General features: G+C 43.0%; 1 protein-coding gene across 1 annotated transcript in view; it reads right to left on the reverse strand.

Annotated features, from left to right (window-relative positions):
- CNGB3 (cyclic nucleotide gated channel subunit beta 3) overlaps positions 1 to 24,929 on the reverse strand; it is a 749,182-nt gene that overhangs the window by 394,042 nt on the left and 330,211 nt on the right. The window contains exon 5 of the mRNA XM_069219226.1: positions 2,946 to 3,100. Coding sequence (XP_069075327.1) covers positions 2,946 to 3,100 — 155 coding nt within the window. The remainder of the gene's footprint in view (positions 1 to 2,945; positions 3,101 to 24,929) is intronic.

The raw sequence follows: 24,929 nt of genomic DNA on the forward strand, positions 1-24,929 counted from the left end.
TAACCTTGTCAGTGTTGGAGATGATGGTCCTCAAGGGTGGTTGAGCACATCAGGATATCATTGCTTATATTTAGTACCCCTTCCAGCTCTGAGAAAGTCTCCCTGATGGTGTTCTGGAAAACCGAGGCCACCGATGATATCACAAAGTTGACCCCTCAGGTGGGTGGAGAAGGTGGTGATATATCTCCTTTTGGAGTGTAACATCAGCTGGTGGTACCTCATGTTTAAGTCCACCTTGGAGAACCGTTATGCGTAATTTAAGTCTATGATTATGTCATCTGTTCTGGGTGTTATATGCCTTTCTCTCCATATGGCGTTATTGGGAAGTCTGATACCTATGCATAGCCGGGTGGCCCCCAGCTGCTTTGTGGTTATCACAAAGGGAGACACTGACTGGTTGGGATCTGACACTTTTTATATTACTCCTTTCATTTGCCTGTGCAGGAGAGCTACCAAATTGAACTATCACAACAGGGCTTTATGGTAGTGCCTTTGAGGCACCACATCCCACTGAATTGCTGTGGGAAGTTCTTGAGAATTTTGTTTGTCTGTCCTGCCTGTCCCCTCCTTGAAACAAAACTGTTCTGAGTTCTCTGCTATGTAACCTTCCCCTTCCATAGTAATATGGAAATGGGCTAGTTTCTCTACATCTGCATTGGTGATGGTTGTTTCTATCCCTCCTGCCAAAGGTAACAGCTGGTGACATCTTTATACATAAATTCTTATGCACATGGGGGCGAGCTGAGGCTTTGGTTGCCATCCCAGGTACTGTTCAAGACCCATCACATTTACAGATGTGCCTTTGTAGATGGGGCTGGGCACCTGGGTGCCTGCAATCTTAAGCATGCTTACCATTTTTGAATGTCGGCTGTTTTGGCTCTACTTAGAGCATCAGATTTGGAAAAACGCTTGGCCATCTTCCTTGTAAGTGCTGAATTCCTTGAATTGTGTGGTCCTCGGATCAGTCTGCTGGTCCTTATCTGACATCTGCTGTTGCAGGGCTGTTGAGAGTCATTGGTGCCCTAGGGTTTTTCAGTCTCTCACACCTGCCCAACCCATCCTGATTATTTGTTTGGGTTTGCCGCACTTCGAGCTATGCCTTGCCTTGAACTGGGTATTTGTCAAGGGTGTGGAATTCCTGTCCTCAATTTCTGCATTTAGTCAGCGTGACAAGGGTAGTCTCCCAGGTCATGCAGGACCTTTTTGTATGACCTCAACAGTTTGCTCCTTGACTTGTATCCCTCTAGGAGTGATTGCATGGGTGGTTCCCCTGGCTAGGGCATTGTGCATCTCCTTTGTCCTGCTATTCCACTACTTGTGGTATCTAGCCAGACAGAGAATGTCTTTCAGTTGTATGCCTAGTTATGTAATATTAGGCACCGTAGCACAGGGGACCTGCACCCCTGAAGGATTTGCACTCTAACCTAATTTTTCTGATCCTCTTCCATGCAGGTGCTGATCAATTCTCTGAGGTAGGAATGTAATCTGTCAACTGTTTCTTCTTCTCTTTGACTTGCCCTGCTCAATTTGAACCACTTGGAGTCAAAGATGAGCTGCGGTCAAAGGGATATCAAGGGCTGGGATTGCTGTGTCACAATCATGTTTATACCTGGCGATGGGGAGATTTTCAAAAAGATTCTACATTCTTCCCCTGTGAAATGGAGCAGCAATTACATTTTCACCTTGTTGTCTATCACTTGTGTGGCTCTGAAGTAGGTATTTAGTCGGCCAACCCACATTTTCTATCTGGATGCTGCTGTTGCTGAGTCCATCAAGTCACTAAATAGTGGCAGAGCAGTCATTGATGCATGCACTGTGGTGCGTCCTGGAGGAGGCTGCAGTGGTTGGGCTTGCAGCGCAGGCAGTCATCTGTGATGATTCAAACGCTCTGATATCAGTGCTCTCCAGTTTCTTCTGCTAGTATTAGTTCCCCTTTTTTCTTCCTTTTTTTCCTCAGTCATCCTATTCACTTTCCTAATTTTTTCTAGGTCGTGGATCAGACAACCCTTTTCTCTTTCAACTGGTGGTCAGTTGGGAGAGCTCATGCTAATATTGTTTACGTGGCAGGATGCTGGCTGTTTCTGTTACACGTGTGTATCCTTGCCTGCTGTTGATAATGTGGCCTTCCTTCCTGTCTGCCTGTAAGGGGTGTACTGGGACTTCTCCACCTCCACCAGTGCTGCAGGGTGCACCACCCCTGGTCACCTCTGCACAGTCTCAGCCTTGCTGCTGGTCTGCCAGCTGTGCAGCAGTGTCTTCAGCTGTCTTTTCAGCCGTCTTCTGCTTGCGTGACCAGGTCAGTGATGTTTGCACACGGCAGCATGCTGTGGGACATCTGTGCTGCGGCCCTTTCTTTCCGCCTCTTGCTCAGTATGTGGTGTTCGTTTTGGCTTGCTCATAGACAACTGGACTTGCTGTTTTATGTTTGTCAGGGTACGGGGAACACCACCATCCCTCATCAATGTAGTGCTGCCTCACAGTGCCTCCAAGCAGTATGAGTATGTGTGGGAGTGACCACGAGGGATTATCTATCTCTTTATTTAATTCCTTGGCTGTGCCCGGTCATTGAACGTAGACACCCATGGCTCATTACGTACTATATGCTGCTTTGTAGACTGTCCAACTCCACACACATACTCTTTTTGCATAAATGTTCAAATGTCAACTATTGGACACTTGCAAACGCAGTTATAGAGTGAAATATTGAAAATGTGAGAGTCAACTGACATAAACAACTGCCTAAATGCCAACTTGCCTCCCATGAAAATGTTCATGCCCTCACCTTCTACCAGTGCTACACACGTGAGATACAAAACACCTGGGTGGTATGTCGAGTTTGGTGCAGAAGGTGGATTTTTTTGTTCGGTGTTTTCCTTTATAAAACTACACATCCAAACACAACATATTTACTCAAATGTTAAGCTTGGGCTAAGCTACATACTTACAGGTCGCAGGACTAGGTTCTGCTGAAGAGGCTTCCAAATCCACAATCTTCTCCTTGTAGAGGCGAGTTCGTAGCCGCATTCTTCTGACAAGTTCTTGAATTTGGAGCTCTGCATATTCATTGGTAATTGGGCTTGCGGTTTCAGTCCGTTTCGTGCTATGTACCGCAAAGAGAGAGGTTCAGAAGAAGTTTGTAAAAACATTGAAACGTGCTGCAACTTTAGATGATTTAAGCAGAAGCTAAATAAACTGAGATACAAACCGAAAATGTCCACACACAGACGTATAATAATAATGAAATATCGATCTAAAGTCATGTGTGGCTTTTACAGCCCCCAAAGAATAACTATAAATAGCCCCTATACAATCACTATACAATCACTATCACTTCAATTCTTTAATCTCAAGTTAAGGAGAACTATTGCCCACTGCCAACCCCATTTTGGAAATAAAACCCACCAATCTCCACCTGCGGTCATACCTAGGTGCAAGATGAAAAGTCTTCTTTTAGCCAACACGTCAAAACTTATAACCAAAATACAGTACCTGTCAATATAAATTACACTAATAAAACAGTTTTCCTTCAAAATAATTTGTCGACACAATATACAGTTACTGGCGCCCCAGTGAAGATAGCCCACATCCGATCCACCCACCAACACAAAGTGATTCCTGGACACTCCCCCACGATTCTCTGCTTCTTAGATACTTGTAGTCCTCCTCGCATACTCATATTTTACGTTTGAAACGATAGTGTCATTATTGTTGTGACCCTGGTGCACACCCATCGCTAGTTCACAAAATCGTTCAGGTACAGAACAATAAAAGGCTTGAAGTGAGGACGCACCATAAGACAAAAGTATGCAATACCGTGTAATGATTACAAAAATGGTATTCTTGAAGTACCCTCGACCATTGAAAAAATTGTAGTTGAGAAGTTATGAAAAATGAGGGGAAAAAACAAATATGTATATGAGAAAAGAGTTAAGCCTTCAAGGGTCATATAATGTTACATCTGAGGCTGAATAAATCCCATTTACTGACTGGGAATCCGCACACTTTTGCTTTTTGGATACCGGTGTATGACTTCCTCTGTGTTTGGGAGCCTCTATGTTCACTAAGAGGACATTCTTTTCTCTCCCACTGCATCCCATATTAACACGTGGTTAACTCAACCTTTTCTCAGGTTGCTAAACTGGCACTGAGAGGTGACAAATATTAATCGTAGTTAAACATGTTCACACTCCTGTTTATATGTGTGCTTAGATTTTGTTTCTGGAGAATCTGCAATGTTATTACGGTCTGGCTTGATAGCACAGCTGTCAGCAGACAATTATCTGAGAATCACCAAGTAAGTGAGTTGGCTCCGTCCACATTTTGGGCGCTAGGAGTACATGGTTTGATTGAGAAGAAGTTGTGTGCTTCCACAAAAAGTGCTTGCCCTCCATGTAGCTATGATAATTTTGTTTATGTATCCAGCTGTCTGAGCTTCATCTTTGAGCGGCACACACAAGACATTGTATTGCTATTAAAGCACCTCAGATAACTAGATAATTTATGGTATTTTTCTCTGGCAGCAGTACAGATGGGAGGAGGGCAGTCATTAAATGCATGGATATTTAGGTGTGTCTTGATAGTGCAACTGTGACCTTACTTTATGTGATTAACATAGGAGCTTTCAGAGTCTTTCTGAGAGATGCGGCTTGGCTCTACTCACAGCTTGGTCCCCTGAGTACAGGATTTGATTGGGCTGAATTAGTGTACTTTCAACAAAAAAACCTGCATGTATTGCACTTTCTGGCTTGTGGCAAAGTTTAAACGATTTTTCGGCAGACGGGTTACTGGAGACGGGCTATCTGTCACTGTTGTGATCGAGTAACCCATCCACCAAAATCTAAATCAGGCCCTGAGTTTGTTATGGTGGCAAGCCGGTAACCATGGCTATAGGCTTGATTATTTTTATTATGAAAGGTTATGAGAAAGGCACTAGGCCTGATGTATTTATTGTCAAAAGCATATGTGAAAGTTGAAAGGCATTTAGGTGGGAATTGGTATTGCTCTGCAATAAAGCCTACAGATATGTATTTTGTTGCATGAAATCTCATAGATAACAGTAGTAGGCAAATGTGTTCGAGCTGGCCACCTACTCTGTCTAGTCCTAGTTGATACTGATCACTGTGATGATATTTTTTAGGCCCTGTTGAGAGAGGATGAAAATTGTTTTGCAAGCTGTATGTTTCTTCATATTTGTAATTTTAGAACTATATGCATGATAGTTGCCAATTTATGTGCACTTGACTAGGTCAGTGTTGAGTATAGTGTAACACCAATATTGAAGGGTAAATGCTTCATTCGTTTTTTGGGAAAAACATGCCAGATTTCATGAGTTTTATCTGTTCATTATGAAATGTTATGAGAAAGCCAGCATGCCTGACCCTCATATTATGAAATGCATGCATTAAAGACAATAGGCTTTTAAGAATCGATTGTCATGACATGGTGATAAAGCCTGTAGGCAGGTACTTTGTTACATGGAATTTCATAGATTACTGTAGTATGAATGGACTTTGTTGTTGGGGATCTACCCAAACAGATTGTGGGGATAGAAGATATGTACTACAATCATCCTTATTAGGCTTTCTTGGCAGAGATAGTATTTTGCTTTGCCAACTGTAATTTTGTACACACTTGTGCTTTTATGAATGTGTGCAGGATTGTTGTCATGTGGAAAGATGCCCTTGACACACCTGTTCCTAATACCGAATCGGTATGTAGTCGCCAATCCAATTTGTGATTCGGTAACAAGTTACCGAATCGCAAATTGGACTAAATACATACCAAAATGCATTTCTGCGATCGCAAATGGCCTGTTGGGCTGTTTGCGATCGCAAAAATGTTTGATACATCTGGCGTTATATGCCTTATTGTTTATTATGAACAAATATGATAAAGGAAGTATGCCTGCCATAATGATTGTGAAAAACATATGTTAATTTCAATAGGCATTTAAGAGTGAATTGTTATTACTCAAAATCAATGCCAACAAACACGTTTTTTTTTACATGGAATGTCATTGATTACTTTAGTGGGTGTTGATTACCCCCTATGACAATGTGAGAATCCGTATTAAGCCCTGGTAGGAGAGAGATTGTTTTGCTTTGCCAAATCTCATTTTGTATACCTTTGCAATTATATTACTGTATGCCTGATGGTTGCCTTGTGGGAACGATTATGCTCAGCACAGTAGACCTAGGTTGGTTATTGTCACAAGCTAATGACATCAACTAAAGGCATTATTGATGTGCAGGGAAATGTTATGCCTGATGCTGTTGGTCTGGCCTCTTTATTATGAAAAGATATTACAAAGGCTGTAGACCAGGCTTAGTTATTGTTAAAATCATATGGTAAAACAAGTAAGCCTCTAACAGTGGATTGTTATCACATTATGTTCCAGGCCATAGAAAGATATTTGGTTACATGTAATCTCTGACAAATCCTGAGAGTAAAATTTCACTCTGATGACTTTTATTAGGCTCTATTGAGAGGGGTTGTATATTGTTTTGCCAACTGTAATTGTGTACATATTTGTAATTTTATAAATGCCTGGCTGATAGTTGCCAGCTTCTGTACACTTCTGGAGGCACGAGTTGTAGATAGTCCAAAACCATTGGTAAAATGTAGATGCCTTTTCAATTCACTGGGAAAGAGTATGTCAGATTCCTTAGGTGTGATCTGTTTGCTCTATGGTAAGGCTTATTGGGCTCTTTGAACAGGATTTTGTATTGTTTTGCCAACTGTGTATATATTGCAATTTTATTACAACATACCCAATGGGTGCCATAAGGGAAGGTTTATGAACCAGCACAGTAGGCCTGAATTTCTTAGGATGACAAGTATAGAGGCTTGATTGTTTATAGCAAAAACATAGATAAAAGCAGCTGGACTGACATATTGACTGTGAAAAGCATATGTTAAAGTCAATAGGCATTTAATGGTAGATTGTTATTACTCTGTATTAAAGCATAAACTCAGGTATTTTGTTACATGTAATCTCAAAGATTACCATAGTAGGCAAGTATGTTGGTGCTGGATAACCCCCTCTGACAAATTGTGGGTATAGAAGATTTGTACTGTCAGAATCCTTCCTAGCCCTCTTAGGAGAGATAGTATTTTGCTTTGTCAACTGTAAGTTTGTATACTTTGTAATTTTATGACTATATGTCTGATGGCTGTCTAATAGGGAAGCCTATGCTCAGTACAGGAGGCCTAATTAAGTTATGGTGAAAAGCAATTTATAACAGTTAAATGCCTGATTAGTTCCTTAGGAAATATATTTCTGTTGCCGTATGTCTGATCTATTTATCATGAAAATTTATGATAAACACATTAGATTTGACATGTTCATTGTGAATAGCATATGTGAAAATCAACAGGCAATTAAGGGTGGATTGTTATGTCTCTTTATTAAAGGCTAAAGATAGGTGATTTGTTACATGAAATGTTAGGTTACCTTTATAGGTAATGATTTTAGTGTTGGCTACTGCCTCTGACAAACCCTACAGAGAGACGATTTGCACTGTAATAATTCTTGCTAGAATCTCTTCTCAGATATATCCCAGGATCCTGTAATGAAAACAATAATTAAATAAGACATACATCCACACATATAAATATACATCTATGTAGAAACATAGGCCCTCATTAGGACCTTGGCGGCAAATGCCGCATACCGCCACGGCGACGGTCGCCAACATACCATCACTGTGGCTACCGACCGTCCATGGCATTATGACCGTAGACGGAATTCCGTCAGAAGGCTGGCGGAATTCCACCTACATTCATGGGGGCGGATGGCGGGAAGGTGGCGCTGCTTCCAGCAGTTGCGCCACGCCAACAAAACACCACCTACTGTATCATGTTTCATGATATGGCCTGGTGGTGTTTTGCTGGTGGACGCTGCTGCTGGCAGCAGCACCGCATCCCGTCTCCTGCCGGAGGACCCCCTGCAAGCAGGTAAGTCGGGTTCTCCGACAGGAGAGGGGGATGGGGGTTTTTGTGTACGTGTGTGTGTGACTGTGTGTGAATGCGTGCATGCATGTGTAATGCATGTGTGCATGAGTGGGTGTGAATGTACATGCATGTTGTGTCGTGAGATTGCGTTTGTGCCTGGGTGCATGTCCGTGAGTGTGTATGAATGTATGAATACGTGGGTGAATGTGTGTATGCATGTGTGTATGGGAGTGTATGCGGGAAAATGTGCGGGGGTCGGGAGAGGGCGGGGGAGGACTGTGGGGAGGGAAGGAATTCCCTGGCACTGATAGTGCCTACCGCCATGGTTTCAGTGGCACACCACTGAAACCATGGCGGTGGATGGGGTCATAATGCCATGGGCTGCTTGGCTGGAGGTCGTTACCGCCGTGGCGGTCAGTGTGTTGACTTGGTGGTTTGGCTTTGGCGGAACGGCCAATGTCATAATATTGGAGGTAGGTGCCGCCAGCCTGTTGGCGGTAATACCTCCACTATACCACCAACTGCTGGGGTCGTAATGACCCCCATAGAGTGCCTTAGGGTCCATTCTACTCTGCCCTTTTCCAACCATGGAACTATTGCTTACTCCAGCCCCAGTATGTAAATCTGCAGAAAGGTGGCAAAATAAGGGAATTGCTGGTATTCAAATCCTACAAGGGTATGAGCACTGGCATAATCAGAGAGGCTATTAGCAGAGATCTTATATAATGAGATTGTTGCCAAAATGTGTTGCCACACTACACGGCAACAAAGGGACAGGTGGATTTTGTTACATGACAAGGAGATTTATGAAGTAACCTGTTTCATGGGCAAGTAAATATTTTAATTAATTGCTTTGAATGTTGCTCGCATCATGTTCAAGAGGGCTTGCCATAAAGGACCCTAGGTGAATTGGTTGTGATGATGATAAATTAAGCAGGCCTGAAGTGTCATTGTCTCGCACGGATGGCTGAATTTAATTACTGTTGTCAGATCCTTTAGATATTTTACATTTTCTATGGTGGATGGTGTTGGACTAAAAGGAGCTTTTTCCATCAAAGAATACAGTACAGAATACGTTTTGATAACTATTGAGATGTGACTGCCCTCAAAATAAAAGTCTACTGCACTGCTAGTACTGGGAACAATGAAATTTGACTGTCCTCCAACATTTTGCTTGCCGGGTTATCTGAGACCTCTGGTGGCATCATGTTGTCCACTCATATTGCATACCTTTCCTTGGGGCAAGCTGAATGGGGTGAATGAGTGGAAGGTTAATTTCCTTGAATCCTTGAACATGAGTTTAAAGGTTAATCACTCTCATTTGCTTTTCATCCAACAATGGATATCTGAGGGGATAAGATTTTAAAAACATAAATATCCTTGGTGAGCTTGGGGCTATTTCCAGGGGATTACCCCATATCTGGGTTTCTTGTATGAGCCCTCCTTGTGGACAGTGAGCTTCTTTCATGTTTGTTGCTGTGGGCCTAATCTCCTAAACTTGCCCCCTACTGTAATATTGGTTCTGATTCTACCAGACCACATAGCTGTTCATGCTTCCTACTCCTTTCACCTTTGAAAGTGTGCTATTTAACATACTTCAATCACTTGTAGCGGACTTGTGGGTTACTGTACCTCCTTTCATTGCTTATGTTTCAAGAGTATAAATAAACTAGTAACCTAGTGAGTAATTAAGCACTCATTTCTAGCTCTCTTACATTTACCTTGCACTTATCACTTGTACTTAAACTTGACGTAGAGTAGAATGTGCCAAAATCGTTAGTGCTATCTAGAGGGTGGGTAAATAATTGTTATGTCTGTCATAAAAGGTCAGTAAAGCCGATTTGTCTTCCCTCCTTTTTAACTGCACAGTGAGGATCATGCATGCTTTCCCTCCATACTTGTATTGTCTCTCATTTAGCTGTTGATGGTTCTTTCAGTTTGTTTTATTAGAGTGGCATTCAATTCACATGTTTTAGCATTAAAAAATAGAACCTTTAGGTTTGGAGAAGTAGGTATTTTGAAACTGGAGAATTTCTGATTCCAGCATTTTTGTTTTGTTCCATCATTTTTTTGCATGTGAGGGTGGGGTCTCTCATCAATAGCCATGATTTCCCTGCTGCCCATAAGGTTTGCAAAAAGGACACTGAGTTTTTATTCAATTTCAGATAGTCTTTAAAATATCCAAGCAATCATTTTTTTCTGTCTGGTAACTTATACCTCAAAGAATAGCAATTTATTCTGAAAGACATTAATCTAATAGACGTCAGCAACAAAAGAGAGTGTAGGGCTGTTGTAGGCATATAGATTATGTTCTTTTGCCATATGAAGAATGAGGCTTATTTGCTGGTGCTGTAAAAGGCACATAATTATCAGTTGCAGTTGATCATTGTTGGACTTGCACCTCAGTCGCAGTCTATGTCTGTATCCAGTAGTCGGGAAAAGAAGGGTGTCACAAAGTTCTATAAATCATCTCCCTCCTCCACTTCAGGAAGGCCATACTATTGAACATTGTCCCGCCTACTCTGAGCCTCCAGGTTCGTCACCTTTTTCTCTAGATAACATACATCTTCAGACTTGAGTTCAGTCTTGGCTAAAAAGTAAATCAGTGGTATTAATTGTAGGCTTAGTGCCTCATTTACAAGAACCTAATTAATCTGCTTTGATGCGTCAGATTTCCTGCGCTTCCCAACGTCCCCTAATGATGCAATGGATGCTCTATATTTACAATACAAAGCTCCATGGTGCAAATTTTCACAGATGTGTCAGAAATTCTGATACATCTGTGGCACTAAACTAACCCATTGCTGGACTAGCATCAAAAACATTATGCTGCTCTAGTAGTGTCAGGAAGGCCCCATTGAGAAAAGCCCTGCGTCAGTTTTATGCCTGCTCTGAGCAAGCAGTAAAATTCTGACACTGTGAAGTCGCAGAATGACGCAGTGAAATGTTGTAAATCTTTCTGCATCAGTTCTGCATGACTTTTCCCGTGGGAATGCCTACCTTGCATACATTATACCTGGCGCAGGTATAATGTGATGCAAGCCTTTATAAACTGACACATTAGGCCTAATGCATACGTTTGTAAATGTGGAGCACTGTAGAGCACTGTTGCATAAAATAAATAATCCAATGGTGGCACAAAGGCTTTGTAAATGAGGCCCTACATTTCTTTAGGCTCTTTTATGAGGGCATCCACTGTGATAGAAGCTGTGGTAGGATCTTGTGACATAAATGCTTCTAAAGAACAGAGATGTATAGATGCCTTATTTCCCAGCATCTACATCAAGGTATTTCGGAAAGTTTGCCTATATGCTCTGGGGATCCAGTTTCCAGATATTATCTGCATCAAATGACCAAGATGAGTTTCAAGCAAAATGTAATGTTCGTGACAGACTAGTTCAGAACAGGTGCAGTACCAGTCAACCGCCACTAGATATCAGTGATTCCTATTCAGTGTCTTTGTCATGGGAGTCAGATGAATAAAGGGGGCAGAGTCCATATACTCGATCCACTTCCTGATCATGCAGTGAGCCAAAACAAAGATGGCTGCTAAGTGGGAGACACCTGAAGCTGTCGTCCCAACTGGTAATTAAGTGTTGGAATGTTGTTTATGTGCTATCAAAGTGCACCACTTGTCTACAGTTGCCTTTTCAGTCACATAACCACATCTGAAGCAGGATCCAGTGAGGCCCGAATCTTTGGGTATGCAGGGCACTAGAAGAGTGCGGGCAGCAGCTTATCCTGAGGGAAGCAGCACCAGCACATCTCTAAATCAGCAATACAGGGCCACTCCGCTCCAGGAGACAGAGCAGCATGCCTCACTCTCCAGACAGCCTCCATGCTCACTGTGGCTGCTCCAGTCTAGGAGTAGACTAGTACAGTTGTTCCCAACCTTTTGACTCTTGAGGACCCCCGCTGAATCACTACTGGAAGCCGTGGACCCCCAAGCAATTTGTACGATTTAAATTTCAAACAGTAATTGACAAAAAAATACCCAAACAAGTAAACACCAAACAAATACTTGAATTACTAAAGATATAGGGGGTCATTACGACCTTGGCGGGCGGCTACCACCGCCCGCCAAGCGATAACCGCCGTGCGGCCGCCAATGCAGCGCACTCCCGCGGCCCCCATTACGACATCCCCGCTGGGCCGGCGGGCGCAAGCCAAGTTTGCGCCCGCCGGCTCAGCGGGGATGAGGCCGCAACATAGGAACCAGCTCCTAATGGAGCCGGCGGTGTTGCGGCCGTGCGACGGGTGCAGTAGCACCCGTCGCGCTTTTCACTGTCTGCTATGCAGACAGTGAAAAGCTGGCTGGGGCCCTGTTAGGGGGCCCCTGCACAGCCCATGCCAGTGGCATGGGCAGTGCAGGGGCCCCCAGGGGCCTCAGGACACCCCTTACCGCCAGCCTCTTCCTGGCGGTGCAAACCGCCAGAAACAGGCTGGCGGTAGGGGTGTCATAATCCCCAGGGCAGCGCTGCTTGCAGCGCTGCCCTGGGGATTATCACCGCCGGGGCTAAAACGGCGGGAAACCGCCGGCACCGGTGGTGCAACCGCGGCGCTACCGCCGCGGTCGTAATAAGGGCCTCCGTACCGCCAGCCCGTAGGCGGTACGGACACCACATTACCCCTGGTGGTCTCTGACCGCCAGGGTCGTAATGACCACCATAATTATTTTATATTGAAAAAATATGCAAAAATCGAACAATTTTGATGGGAAGGTTGGCGCTGCATCTCGGTGACTAACTTTTCAATGTTTGATTTTATTTAGGAAAGCTGAATCCTCAGGTCAGATTCTACATTTCCCAAGCGATTTCTGTTTTTCTTTTTTTAGGTACATAACATGTGAGAAAGCTTTTTCACAAATATGTGATGGGGAAAGGAAGCAAAACCTTAAGTGCCTCTTATCTCTCCACAGCCTCTGTCACATGTAATTCATTTGTTTATAGCACTTCTCATACTAGTGTAGGGTGCTGGAGCACATTACAGGGAACTACAAGGTTTATGATTCACATGTCATCCACACTCATAGGCATTTTCTAAGAGTGCTTAATCTGGAGAAGCACAAGCTCGGGATTCAGAACATAACACTGGTTAGCCTTGACTTCAATAATACAAATGTATTTCTATGCAAGAAAACCTTTTTTAGCAGTTTAAGGAAATTGAAAGACTGGGGAAAAAACAGAACTTTCTATTTGTGCCATGCAGTTTGCATGCCGCTCTTTTATGGCAGTTCATTGCTCACTGTGCTAGATTATGATTGTAATTTATAAACTGAACAGTAACAAAAGAATCTCTGAAAAAAGCAGTAACCCACTGTGTTAGGCACATAAAATACTGTTTTTTGCATGATACACGTTCTTTGCAGCAGGCATATTAACCGTCTGCGCTACCTTACATGAGTCAGAACTGCCACTAGACAAAACTCCCATCTCTCTCCAGCAGGTACATTAATCATCGGGGTTATCTTGATGATTTTATTTTTCCCGAGAGCTGCTGGATGTGCATAGAACTTTGCCTTTCAAATTACTGCATAAATGAGGTAATAAATATAAAAACAGGCAGCAAGAGGCCCCAGCTGGGGAAGTGCCTTCTTGCCGACCCAGGCCTATGGACCCCCCTGGAATGTGTCATGGACCCCTGGGGGTCCCCGGTTTTCAGTAGTGATTCAGAGTCAAAGGGTTGGGAACCACTGATTTATGTGACTCAGCTATCCTCATGCCAACAAGGTCCACATCAGATGGTCCTGTTATTGAAGACAACAATATTATCTCAGAATATGGTGCAACCCCCAGTCAAGTGGCAGTCTTTGTGGCCCAGTAGGACTTCTTTTCTTTTCAGTGGATGGATGTGCGCTGTTAATAGGGACTTCAAAAATGCAGAGGTGGCAGAATCTATTGCAGCACTACCTATGTTCAAATCGCCTGGTGAGGATGGTTCCCAGTGGTTTTCTACAAGTCTGGGGAAGCCCTGTTGGTCCCTACTTTAATCTAGGCATGTCAAGAAGCTGCAGAGACTGGCTCCTTTGGGGCAATCTCAAACAAAGCTATCCTTTCTCTTTCCTAAGGAAATCAAGGACCCATTGGATTGTGCTAGCTACCACCCAATATCATTGCTCAGTGTAAATTTGAAATTTATACACACACCTGAGCAAGGTGCTCCCCCAACTTGTCCATGAGTCCCTTGTAGGATTTGTTCTTGGCCGAAGTTTCCAATCATCTTCGGACGCTAGCACATCTTCTCCAGGGAACTATAGATGACTCAGAGGAAATACTGGCACTTTCTTTGGATGCTGAGAAACGTTCAATCAGGTGTATTAGCGGTAGCCACAGCATGTCATATCTCATATGGGTCTGGGGGTGGACTTTCTACGCAGGGTCCACCTCTTTAACGGAGTCCACACCTCGGAAATCACTTGTAGAGACTCCTCTGTGCACCCGTCAAGATAGGCCATGGCACCTGACAGGGATACACAACCCCCCTCTCTGCTTCCTCTGACCTCTTGAGGCCCTTGACAGTGGCAATTTGTCTTTCACAGGAGGTGGAGGGCATATCAGAGAGGATAAGGTCCTCCTCTTTGCGGATGATATCCTGCTCTTCTTGTGGATTGCAAGTCTTCCATTGCTGCTGTATTGTGTTCATTGAGGAAAATATAAATTGGGCAAAGAGTGAGGAGCTCCCTCTGTCCAGAGTTACTACAAATTCCGGCATACACAGCTTCAACATGTGGTGGGTCCCAGAGAGGCTCTGCTACCTTGGTGTTCATGTTAACAGAGGGCTCTCTCACATGGTAAAGGACAATCTTTTTTCTTTGATAGCATGTATCAACCAGGACTTTTGTAATGGTGAAACCTAAAACGATGCCTCTGGAGTGAGGGACTGACGATCAAAAGGTCTCTGGCTTCCTGTTTTAATTACATCTTTGGCATGTTGCTCTTACAGATACCGCTGCAATTCTTGGATGGCATTGAAGCTGACATTAGGACCTATGTCTGGAGTAGGTGCAAACCCAGACTGTGAGTAGCTCTGGCCACATAAAGCATCTCTGGGTACATAATGTGGCTAGGGGCCTTAAGCTACCCCTATTGCAGCTTTATAGTCTGTCCTTCCAATTGTTGTAACTGGGTCACATTGGATGTAAACTCATTATACACATGCATACCTAAAAGTAGAGGTTCAGAGGCGGTACAGCATTTTCTGTCTATTAGATCAGCTTTTTTAAATGGAACACACTGACATGTTCATACAAATGATAGAATTTGTACTGGAGAATAATGTCTTCACACATGAAGGACAATGGTTCTGACAGGCCCAGGGAGTAGCCATAGGCTCACGATTTTGAATTGAGACATACATGGCAGAAAGATCCTCAACATTTGACAGAACATATTTTCTTCTGGGAAAGATACATTGACGATATACCCTTAATTTGTACAGGGTCAAAATCTTTGTTGTTAGAGTTTTGCACATACATAAATTGTAACAACTAACATAAAGATGACTTTTGAGTTTGACAAACATTCCATCTGCTTTTTAGATGTAGACATCTACACCAGGGAAAATATGGTCCACACTAAAATCTACTGCAAACCCACAGCATGCAATGCCCTATTACATGCTGCTAGCACCCATCCATGTGCTCAGTTAACAGTAATACCGTATGGAGAAATGTCTCGGAAGTTTGTGAAACGGAACTGGATAGATTAATGGGTAGATTTGTACAATAGGGGTGTTTGAAAACTACCATGACAGGAGCAAAGAGGAAGATCTCCAAGGTTTCTAGAGATACCCTATTGAGGAAACAACATAAACATACTACTCATGAGGGAAGTACCATGATTCCTTTTTGTAAACCTTACAGTCATGACAGCAATACAATTTATAGGATTCTGCTAAACCATTGGTACATCCTGAGCACATATAAGAAACTAACACATCATTCTACCCAACTCAGAATGGTTTACAAAAGGGGTATCCTTATTAGGGAAATGGTTTATAACAGTTTCTTGCCACCGTTGACCATAGAAATCAGTACATGGTTGTGTGTACCACTTAAAGGCTTGTGACATTTATAAGCTGCAATACATAATGTGTTGTCTATCATTTGATATGCACATGCAAGGCTATATATGAGGGAAGCACAACCTGCCCTCTCAGGGAACGCATACAGGAACATATGTGATCATTGAAAAATAATGATCTGGCTTCCCCTCTGGTACGGCACAAACAAGAGATACATACAACCTCAGAACCCCCAGTAAATACATTCTTGGGAATCAGCCAGACCAAAATGAACCCAAGGGGGGGCAGCTGTATCTCTGCACTACGAAAAAATGAGACACAGTGGATTATTAAACTAGGATCCATAGATTGTGGCATGAATCAGGACAATGAGATGTATCATTTTCTGTAACTGGCTTGCAACTATGCTATCAAATTGTAGGTGAGACCATTTTGATTATATAATTTGTTGTAGGATTTAAGTTTGTTCTATGTGGATTGGGTTGTTAACTTTGTGATTCTTTATCTAGGCCCTGTATTTTTTCGGTCGTCAATTAGGTTTGCTTTACACGTTTTTCAATTAATAAATGGACTTGTTTGATTTGGAACCAATTTAGTACTGAGTTTGACTATTAGAGATAACCAACCTTTAGGTTTCTACATCTCATTCACTTAAGGGTGCTTGCGATTTTTTTTTACCATACTTCTTATTAATTATGGTCTCTTACTGATTGGACTCTGTTCTGGGGTTCATCATCTATTCAACACTATGGAATGTTTGGTATGGTGGCATGGGATGTCAATGCATGCGTCCACCTTTAATTTTTGGGCACAACTTTTGCTATACGTATATTTTTCCTGGTGCTGTTCATTTTTTGCAAGAAGGTTTGTTTCTATTGGTTGCAATTTTTTCTTTTGTCTTCCACTTGGACCATGGGTAAATGAACATCATGTTTAAATGTCTTAGTTAGTGAAGATTTTTGTTTGTGTTTTTTTCTTTCTTTTATCTACAATTGATCAGCATTAAGAAAGTCCCTATAACAGGACGAAACACATGTTGGCTGAAACATCCATGAGACTTCATTATTGTAACAGCACCTGAAACCAATAGCTTATATTGTATTGAAGACAAAGTAAAATGTTTACCTACCGTACCATGCATTGAATTGGATGATTTGTATTTCAGAACAAGGAGGAAACATTTTTTCATAAGGTTCTGATTTAATTAACTAAGGTTAGGGGGCTCACAATAATGATTGAGCACTGAACTTACATTTGGAATGCTACGCTATCCAACATTATTTGGATTTGTACTATAAATAACATCTCTGGGGGTCTGGCTTAGACACACAGTGGCAACAGGTGTGACAATAGTGTTCTGAGCACCATTGCTTTTGTTGATTACAATGCTCAGAGGTTAGGGATGTGGAATGTTCTGACCACTGTTGCCAGTTTACTTCTTATTAATAACAGGCCTCTCACCTGTGTGAACTGAATGAAACTCCATGGTGCGTACCCCTGCAGAATCACCTCTTAGGCCACCAAAAGTACTCCTCTCAGCATATGTTGCCACCTCCAATAACACAGTGGCTGTGAACCCAATCTAATGAGCTTCAGTTCTTACATGGACTAAGGCTCATAAACCTACAGACATGCAGTTGTTACTACAATATGAGGAACCACTTTGGTGTAATGCCACCTTGCGCATAGACCAACAGCTGTTCTGTTGAGCAATTTGGTATGGGAAAGGCCTGGAAAGTGTAGATCAAGGCCCATAGTTATCAAGGTTTTGCATTACCCTTGTGCCACACAAGGGGGTGCAGGGTGACGCAAAACCTAAAGGAGATTTACCAAGCCACACAAGGTGACCTTGCATGGCCCTGCGTCACTTGATATATCTAGAGTAACGCAAGGCAGCGCAAATTGCTGTCTTGTGTTATTCTGCAGCAGGGAAGCATGCCAGATCTGGAGCGTGGGTGATCCCCCGCATCCACCCATGCATACTGACACATTCCCAGATTTCCCAAGACTGGTAGAACTAGGAATGTGTCAGAATTGTACGCCTTTCCACCAGAGGAGCAACAATTAGAAATATCTTTTTTCTCCTCCTTGTATATGAATATGCCATTGCAAATTGTTTTTGTACAGTAAGGTGTTCCTTCCTGCACAAAGATAATCCTGCCTGCAATGCAGGTACCCTTGCACCATGGTGCAAAAGTGCCTGAGTTGGCACTAGGCAGCAATGTGTGCACCAGCACAGGCAAAGAGCAGGAATGCATTGTGTAATGTTACAGTGCATTCCTGCCCTCTGCCATTCACACAGGGCAGCAAGATGGCTTGCTGTGTTGGGTTAAATATTGATAAATATGGACCCAAATGCATAGTGATGGATCCTCTAAACCATTTCCAGCTTCCCAGAAGCTTCAACTTGAATTTGAGATCCAGAATGCTGATCAGTGGTGGTAACTTCAACTGACTTACAGCCTCCAGACTTCCTTGGGGGTATTGCATGAGGATCCTCCCTTTACTCCTGTTCTCCGTTACCTCCAGACCCTGCACATTTCTAGGAGTGGTGTCTGGTTAAAATGAATGCTCATCAAAGCACTAAACTTGGGCTTCCCCCTTACTGCGGCTAGACTTGAGTTGCAGACGCTCATTAAGAAGGACTACTCTCCTGAAGACTCAGCAATATTACTTCTTGATCACAATAGGGTATTCAGAGAGCCCAGACTTAAATTTCTCTATTTTAAGATAGTATATGATTAGTACTGGTCTCCTTGAAAATTTAAGAGAGCTAAGTTGTTGCCTCATGTCCCTTGCTGTAAATGCAATGCTGGCATTTGCAACCTGTTTCACATATTCTTGCCCTAGCAAGCCCTGGCTGGCTACTGGTAGGATACATGAGCACACTTAGATCTCTACAGTCAGCTTTAGATGTGCCACTCTTCCAAGTAGGAGTGGGTGATGAACTCCACTCCGCTGGTGGAGTTCACAGAATTTTGGCACTCTGCACGCCAAGCAGAGTGTGGAGTTCAGCAAAAAAAACTACGCCAGCTGGAGGCAGAGTTCACTCGCACACCGCTAACCCACCTCTAGCTGCACATCAAGCTTTACATTTACATCAGACAGAAATTGAAAACGTAACATTGGTAACACCATTCCTCCAACAAATGATTGGATACACGTCAAAACAATCCACTCTGCCCTAAGCAGAGACCATGTTACTTTTGAGTGTCAGGCAGAATGTCACTGTTTTACGAATTCCATGGGCAATTACATGGATCATCACACATTGACGGCATGCCTGATCTTAGCATGGAGGTGGCAAGGACAACTCTCCGCCCAGATGCACTCGTAGCCGAGTCTAGCGCATGTAGTGACAGATCAGCTTGCACAAGACTGCCTCTATTCTTTTTGGTTGTGCCATTAGTTGTAGCATGTTTGTATTCCTGCTCCTATTGGTCTAGCTATCTTCTACCTCCTATTTGTCACTGGCATTGTATCTGACTAAATTTGCTCTGTCCTCCTTCGTCATTGGCTGTGAGGATGTTTCGGCTTGCCTCTGGTAAGCTCCCATTGGCTGTGATGGGGCACCGAGGATTGGGGCCTGGTTCCTGCTTTTGCAGTCTCTCATGCTGTTTCTGTTGTGCTGTTTTCTGTGCATCCGGGCTCTCTGTGGTGACCTGTAATGTGACCCTTGGTGCTACAAGTATGGCAGAGGTGAGGCAGAAAGTACAAGTATAGCAATGGGCATGGTGTGCATGTCTCCCTCAGCGGGCAGGGCCGGTGGAAGACAGGGAGGCCGAAGAACCCTCAACTATGGCGCTAACAGCCAGCCTGATAACTTGTTGCTTCTAGAGCACAACTTGAGCATTCTATAACTCGGCATAGATGAGATGTGAGAGCAGCGTCCCTGCCCCGCAATGCGCCTGTAGCCACCGAAAGTTAGGAGGTTGGGGAGGCATTCTTCAGCACGTGGAACTCGCCCACTTCTACTTTCCACCTGGCCATCCTCCATGATGTCTTTAGCATACCAGAACTGATGACCCACCCACATTGCTTGCTGGTGACCTCAATTGCAGTGGCTTAAGTGTGTATTCTCTGCTACTAGTCACAGTGTCCACACCGACATGTAACAAGTGGCTAGTTGCGCTATACAGGGTAGCTAGTTAAGAACAGACTACTTACAAGCTTAAGGACAAACTAGACATATTCAACAGCATTTGGGTAAACTTTCTGAAACTCGAAAATATGATCACCTGATTCCACCTCATTCTCTTGATCAACCGGGGTTAGCTATCACTTGTATTTGTCTGAGCTAGCTGCTCTCCCCAATGTACGTTTCGACGGGTCCTGTGGGTGTCTGCCTGACTCTGACCCATTTTCCCACAGCTAAGGGCTGATATCTTACTTAACTTACCATATCTCACTATTTCCACCCCACCACCACTCTCCGCCCCCCCTCCTTCATCACTCTCTTCCCTTTTTTGCCATCCTCCCCCGTGCAGGGGATCCTGTCATACTGTTTGAATTATTATCACAGTCTGAAAATCAGGAGAGTGAGTCTCCTACATACTTTTAATTATCAGACTTTGACAATAATTCAAACAGAATCCCTTGCATGAGACTGGATGGGAAAAAATGGAAAAGTGTGTAGTTGGAAGGAGGGCGGGGGGTGGCGGGTGTTGATGGTAATAGTGAGGCATGGTAAGTTAAGTAAGATACCAGAAGTCACTTCCAGGAGGTCGAGCATAGTCGCTTAGGCAGGTCGCTGTAGACTGGTGTACTCCTTTAGCCCTCTCACACCCTCCTTGTGATTAAGGTATGTAAATTATTATCACTGCATTGTTCATTCAGTATTCTTGTTTCCGTTGTGACTTTGAAGCCCCCCCCAACCTCCTTCTTTAAAATCTTAATAAACAGAGGTCGCACAATAAAGACAAAACATTAAACATGCTGGGACTTGAATGCCTCACAAGGTGAGGTGGCAATGATGGGACTTGAATAGCAGTGAAACCACACACACCTAAATGTGTGCGCCCTGAAAAACATACAGAGGTGGCTAAAGGCTGCATTAATTGCATGGGACGATTTCCCAATTAGTTGAGCTATATTTGGCTTTTTATCTTTTGAGCTGAAAGGTTTGTGAAAGGTTTTTTTTTGCAATTAGTTTAATCCTTCAACACAAGATCGTGAGTTCATTTTCGTCTTTGATAAACACTACGTAATAAGCACAATGAATTAATGCCCAGATGCCAGATCGAAATGTGAAAATACGTTTTAATTACCAATTATTCACACGCAGCCGTGCAAGTAAAGTACAGGGAGCGCACACAGCTAATTAAGATAACTTTTTAATACTTCCTTTTTAAAATTCAGATGAAGTCAAAATATATTTAATTGCATTTCATTTGTACTGTGAATAACTTGGTGCTTTTTTTCGGTTAAGGCTTTCAAGTTTCTGCACCTAATTATAAAAATACTATCCTTCGAGAAAAATTATAAATGACACATCTGTAATTCTGGAGAATTTATAGCATTTATATTTAGGTGGTTCGGCAGAGACAAGCTGATGTAAGCTAATATAAGATCATTTTAACAACAGTTCACCTGACAACAATTATGTGCATTGAGAATACATCAGATCCTCATCCCTGTGAAACAGGTTTCAGAAATACACCTTCTGAAAATATTGGCTACATTTGTGAATAGTGCTTACATGTGAGAACAAGAATGAACTACTGGTGCATAGGTGTCAAGGAATTTCTTGCTCTGTACTATACCTTCAGCCAGTATGGGCTATTTATCCAAAAGCACCTTGCTGGAACTTTGGAGCCAATGGCGACACATTTAAAAGCTCTACTGCAATTGTCAAAATGAAACATGCCATTGACTCAAAAGCCAGATCAGTCAGAATGTGTCACAGAAGACATGGGCCTCTTGACAACAGGGCAGACATATCACCCTGCAGCAAAGTAGGTCTGTACGGTCAATAACGTCCATTAAAAAGGCAGAATCTCTCTTCCTCTGAGGAATCTCAAGAAACTAAAACTCACTGAAACAGCTGTGAATCGCTGGCAACTATCTCCTTGTAATTCAAGTGACTTTTAGCTGGTTCTGAATTATCAGCAGGCAACACTAACCATGCTGAAACCTACAGTGTTACTTTTTTCAAGAAGCATTTGCTCATAAAGCCCAATATACCTAATTCTGCTGACTGAACATTAGGAGTGGTAGAAGGTCACATTCATGGCACAGTCAGCCAGAGTCCTAGTCCCTACCTGGGCACCCCAAACAAGCTGAATTAGTATGGTTACTAAGTGACTCAATGGGCCCAATTATGAGTTGGCCAGAGTAGTATTTTGGGGGGGTGTTGGGACACAGGGGGAATACTGTTGGCAGGCACCTCACACTTGGCCCCGTCTGGCACGTTCCTACACCACTGGGGGAGAATGGAATGCCCTACTTTCACAGGAGAGTCTGCCCTACAGACCAACACCCTCCCTCTCATCAGCCCTCTCTACTGAGACCTGTGTTGGCCCCTCAGGGATTCCATGCTGAAAAGGAGCTGGTAAACATGTAATTGCATGGCTAATGGGTGTAGCTAGTGGCCAGAAGCAGTGATTCTGGGCCCAGACATTTCAAGACTCCTGCACCCGGCAACTCGTACTATATCCACATCTAAGTACCATGGAGATATACTATTGCTGACACTTTTTTTCTGAGCTGTTTTTGTATTTAATATATGATTGATTGAGTGGGGTTTGCAAAGTGACCAATTTTCATGTGATTTTGCTAAACTGAGAGAAGAGACACGTGGTCATGTTGCAGGTACCACATTCTGTTGCAGTGTAAGCATGTGGCCCTCCCATTTCTTTGGCTGATGGCCACTCCAAGGATATGAAGATGTGTAGCACTGCCGTCGTCAAAATGGCTAGACCCTATGAATTCTGTTCTGGGCTCAACTTCAGGGAGCTACTTCCAGGGCACTGGCAAGCTACTGGCAGCTCCTCAGCTACCCATTGTAGACTGTTGTCTCTGTGTTCCCTGCTGAGGTCTGCAGACCATATTGAGAGATCCCTACTTGTCTAAGGAGCATCTCTGTAATGAAAGTGCTTCTACCAGTAAAGAACATGCACTTTTGTTAGTGGTGAATGCTGATCAGGCAACCATTTTTAGTCTGCCTGTTTGGCATCCTCATCTGTTTTTCAGCAGCAACCCCCAGAGCTGGGCCTTGTTTCTGAAAATCTAAAGCAAAATGTCCTTGGTGTGCGAGGGCTTTCTCTTTGTTCATCAAAGAAAATTCTACATTATCCTTCCGTGGTCCACCGTTCCTCACATGAAAAATTAGTGATGATAACCCATTCGTAAAGTGAGCATGACCCTGTTGCCTAGAGGAGAAAGGGGTGTGAGATAAACGTTGTTCAAGGATAGAGCCAGCTGGTGGTGTGGGGAAGAAAGCACACGTTTTATTATGCAGGAGCCCCGCCAGTTTATGGTGGAGCCACTGTCTTTCCAAACTCTAATTTAGCTCCTGATTATTTTGTAAATATTTATCACTGACTTGAGCATGATTGCAATTAATTGCGTCAAACAGTATCTAATTTTAAAACCCTCCTATCTCCATGGTTCAGACATGTCTTGCTAGGTTTGGAGAGTATAGTGCACAAGCAGATCAACTTTAGGTGATTAATTAAAGTGGTGTGGATTCTGGAGACATAAAGTCCCGCCAGTAACTTCCAGTACATTTATAGTTGGAGGGTGGTCAAAAGAGGGCTGATACTAGGAAGATTGAGAAGCAGCAATGATGAAGAGGCAATCACCCATAAGAGAGATTGCCACTCATTTTCCTGACCATTGAGGGAAAGATGCAGGAATGGAACGCAATTGTTAAAACTCTGTCCCATCTCCAGATGCAACATTAGCCAATCAAAGTGAGCTTAATGAGAAGGAATGCAAAATGTTCGGCAGGGAAAATTGTGCACTGAAGTCCATTTTGCTCTTGCAAGTGTGTATAATAGACAAATAACTTTAGGAGAGACTCCTTCTCGAGTCTCCTGACCTTTGGTAAAAAAAGATGCAAGAATAGAACTGAGTTCCTGGAGGCACCATTGTTATAGCCAGTGAGCACAAAAATTGTACACACTCACAGCTACAGAACTCGGGGTATTTACCTAGCCTGGTGTACCTGTTGCCTCTCTGAGTTTGTGTTTCTGACATCTTAAGGCTTTTCTGACATTGGCTCTTGCTGGGTTTCCTGCGCAGGAATTTTGTGTCTCATACAGGTTAGCAGATGTACCCCCAGTAAAGAATGCAATGAAGTTCTTTCCACCTTTCAAGGACTTTTTAGTACTTCATGTTTTTTCTCCACTTATGCACATAAATTATTCATTATTCTACATTCAACTGTGCAAATTATGCAACCACCTCCAATGTCCTAGACAGTGGCACCATTTACCTATTCCTTGAAGCGCAGTAAATTCCAGATCCAAGTGGCCAGTCTCACAATCAGTTTCACAAGACATTAGGATGAGGATTTCTAAATGCATTCTGATCTATGAAATCTGTGACTATGAACATGCCACAGGAAATTACTGAGATTGTTAACCCTGTGAAGTGACAGTTACATAGAGACAGATACAAAAGGTACTTGCATCTTCAAGTCACATCATGCTAATAGGTCACCAAATTACTGCTTTGAATAGGCTATTTCGACAAGTTAGCTGATTGTGTACTACATGTATAGAACACTCTAGTGTAGTTTCTTCAGTTTATGCAAACAGCTTTGCATCCTCAGCAGAGATGTCTATAACACTCTAACGGTGATGTCTCTTTTATGTTTCATGCACAAAACTGCACTACTATACCTCTGTAGTACTACTGTAGTGACATGATAGAAGGAACATGACTCATGATAATGTGAATTACAGTGTGACACCTATGGGGTTTCCACCCACACTTACATGGAATATTTA

The sequence above is a fragment of the Pleurodeles waltl genome, chromosome 2_2 (genome assembly GCF_031143425.1).
Source record: "Pleurodeles waltl isolate 20211129_DDA chromosome 2_2, aPleWal1.hap1.20221129, whole genome shotgun sequence".
NCBI lineage: Eukaryota > Metazoa > Chordata > Amphibia > Caudata > Salamandridae > Pleurodeles > Pleurodeles waltl.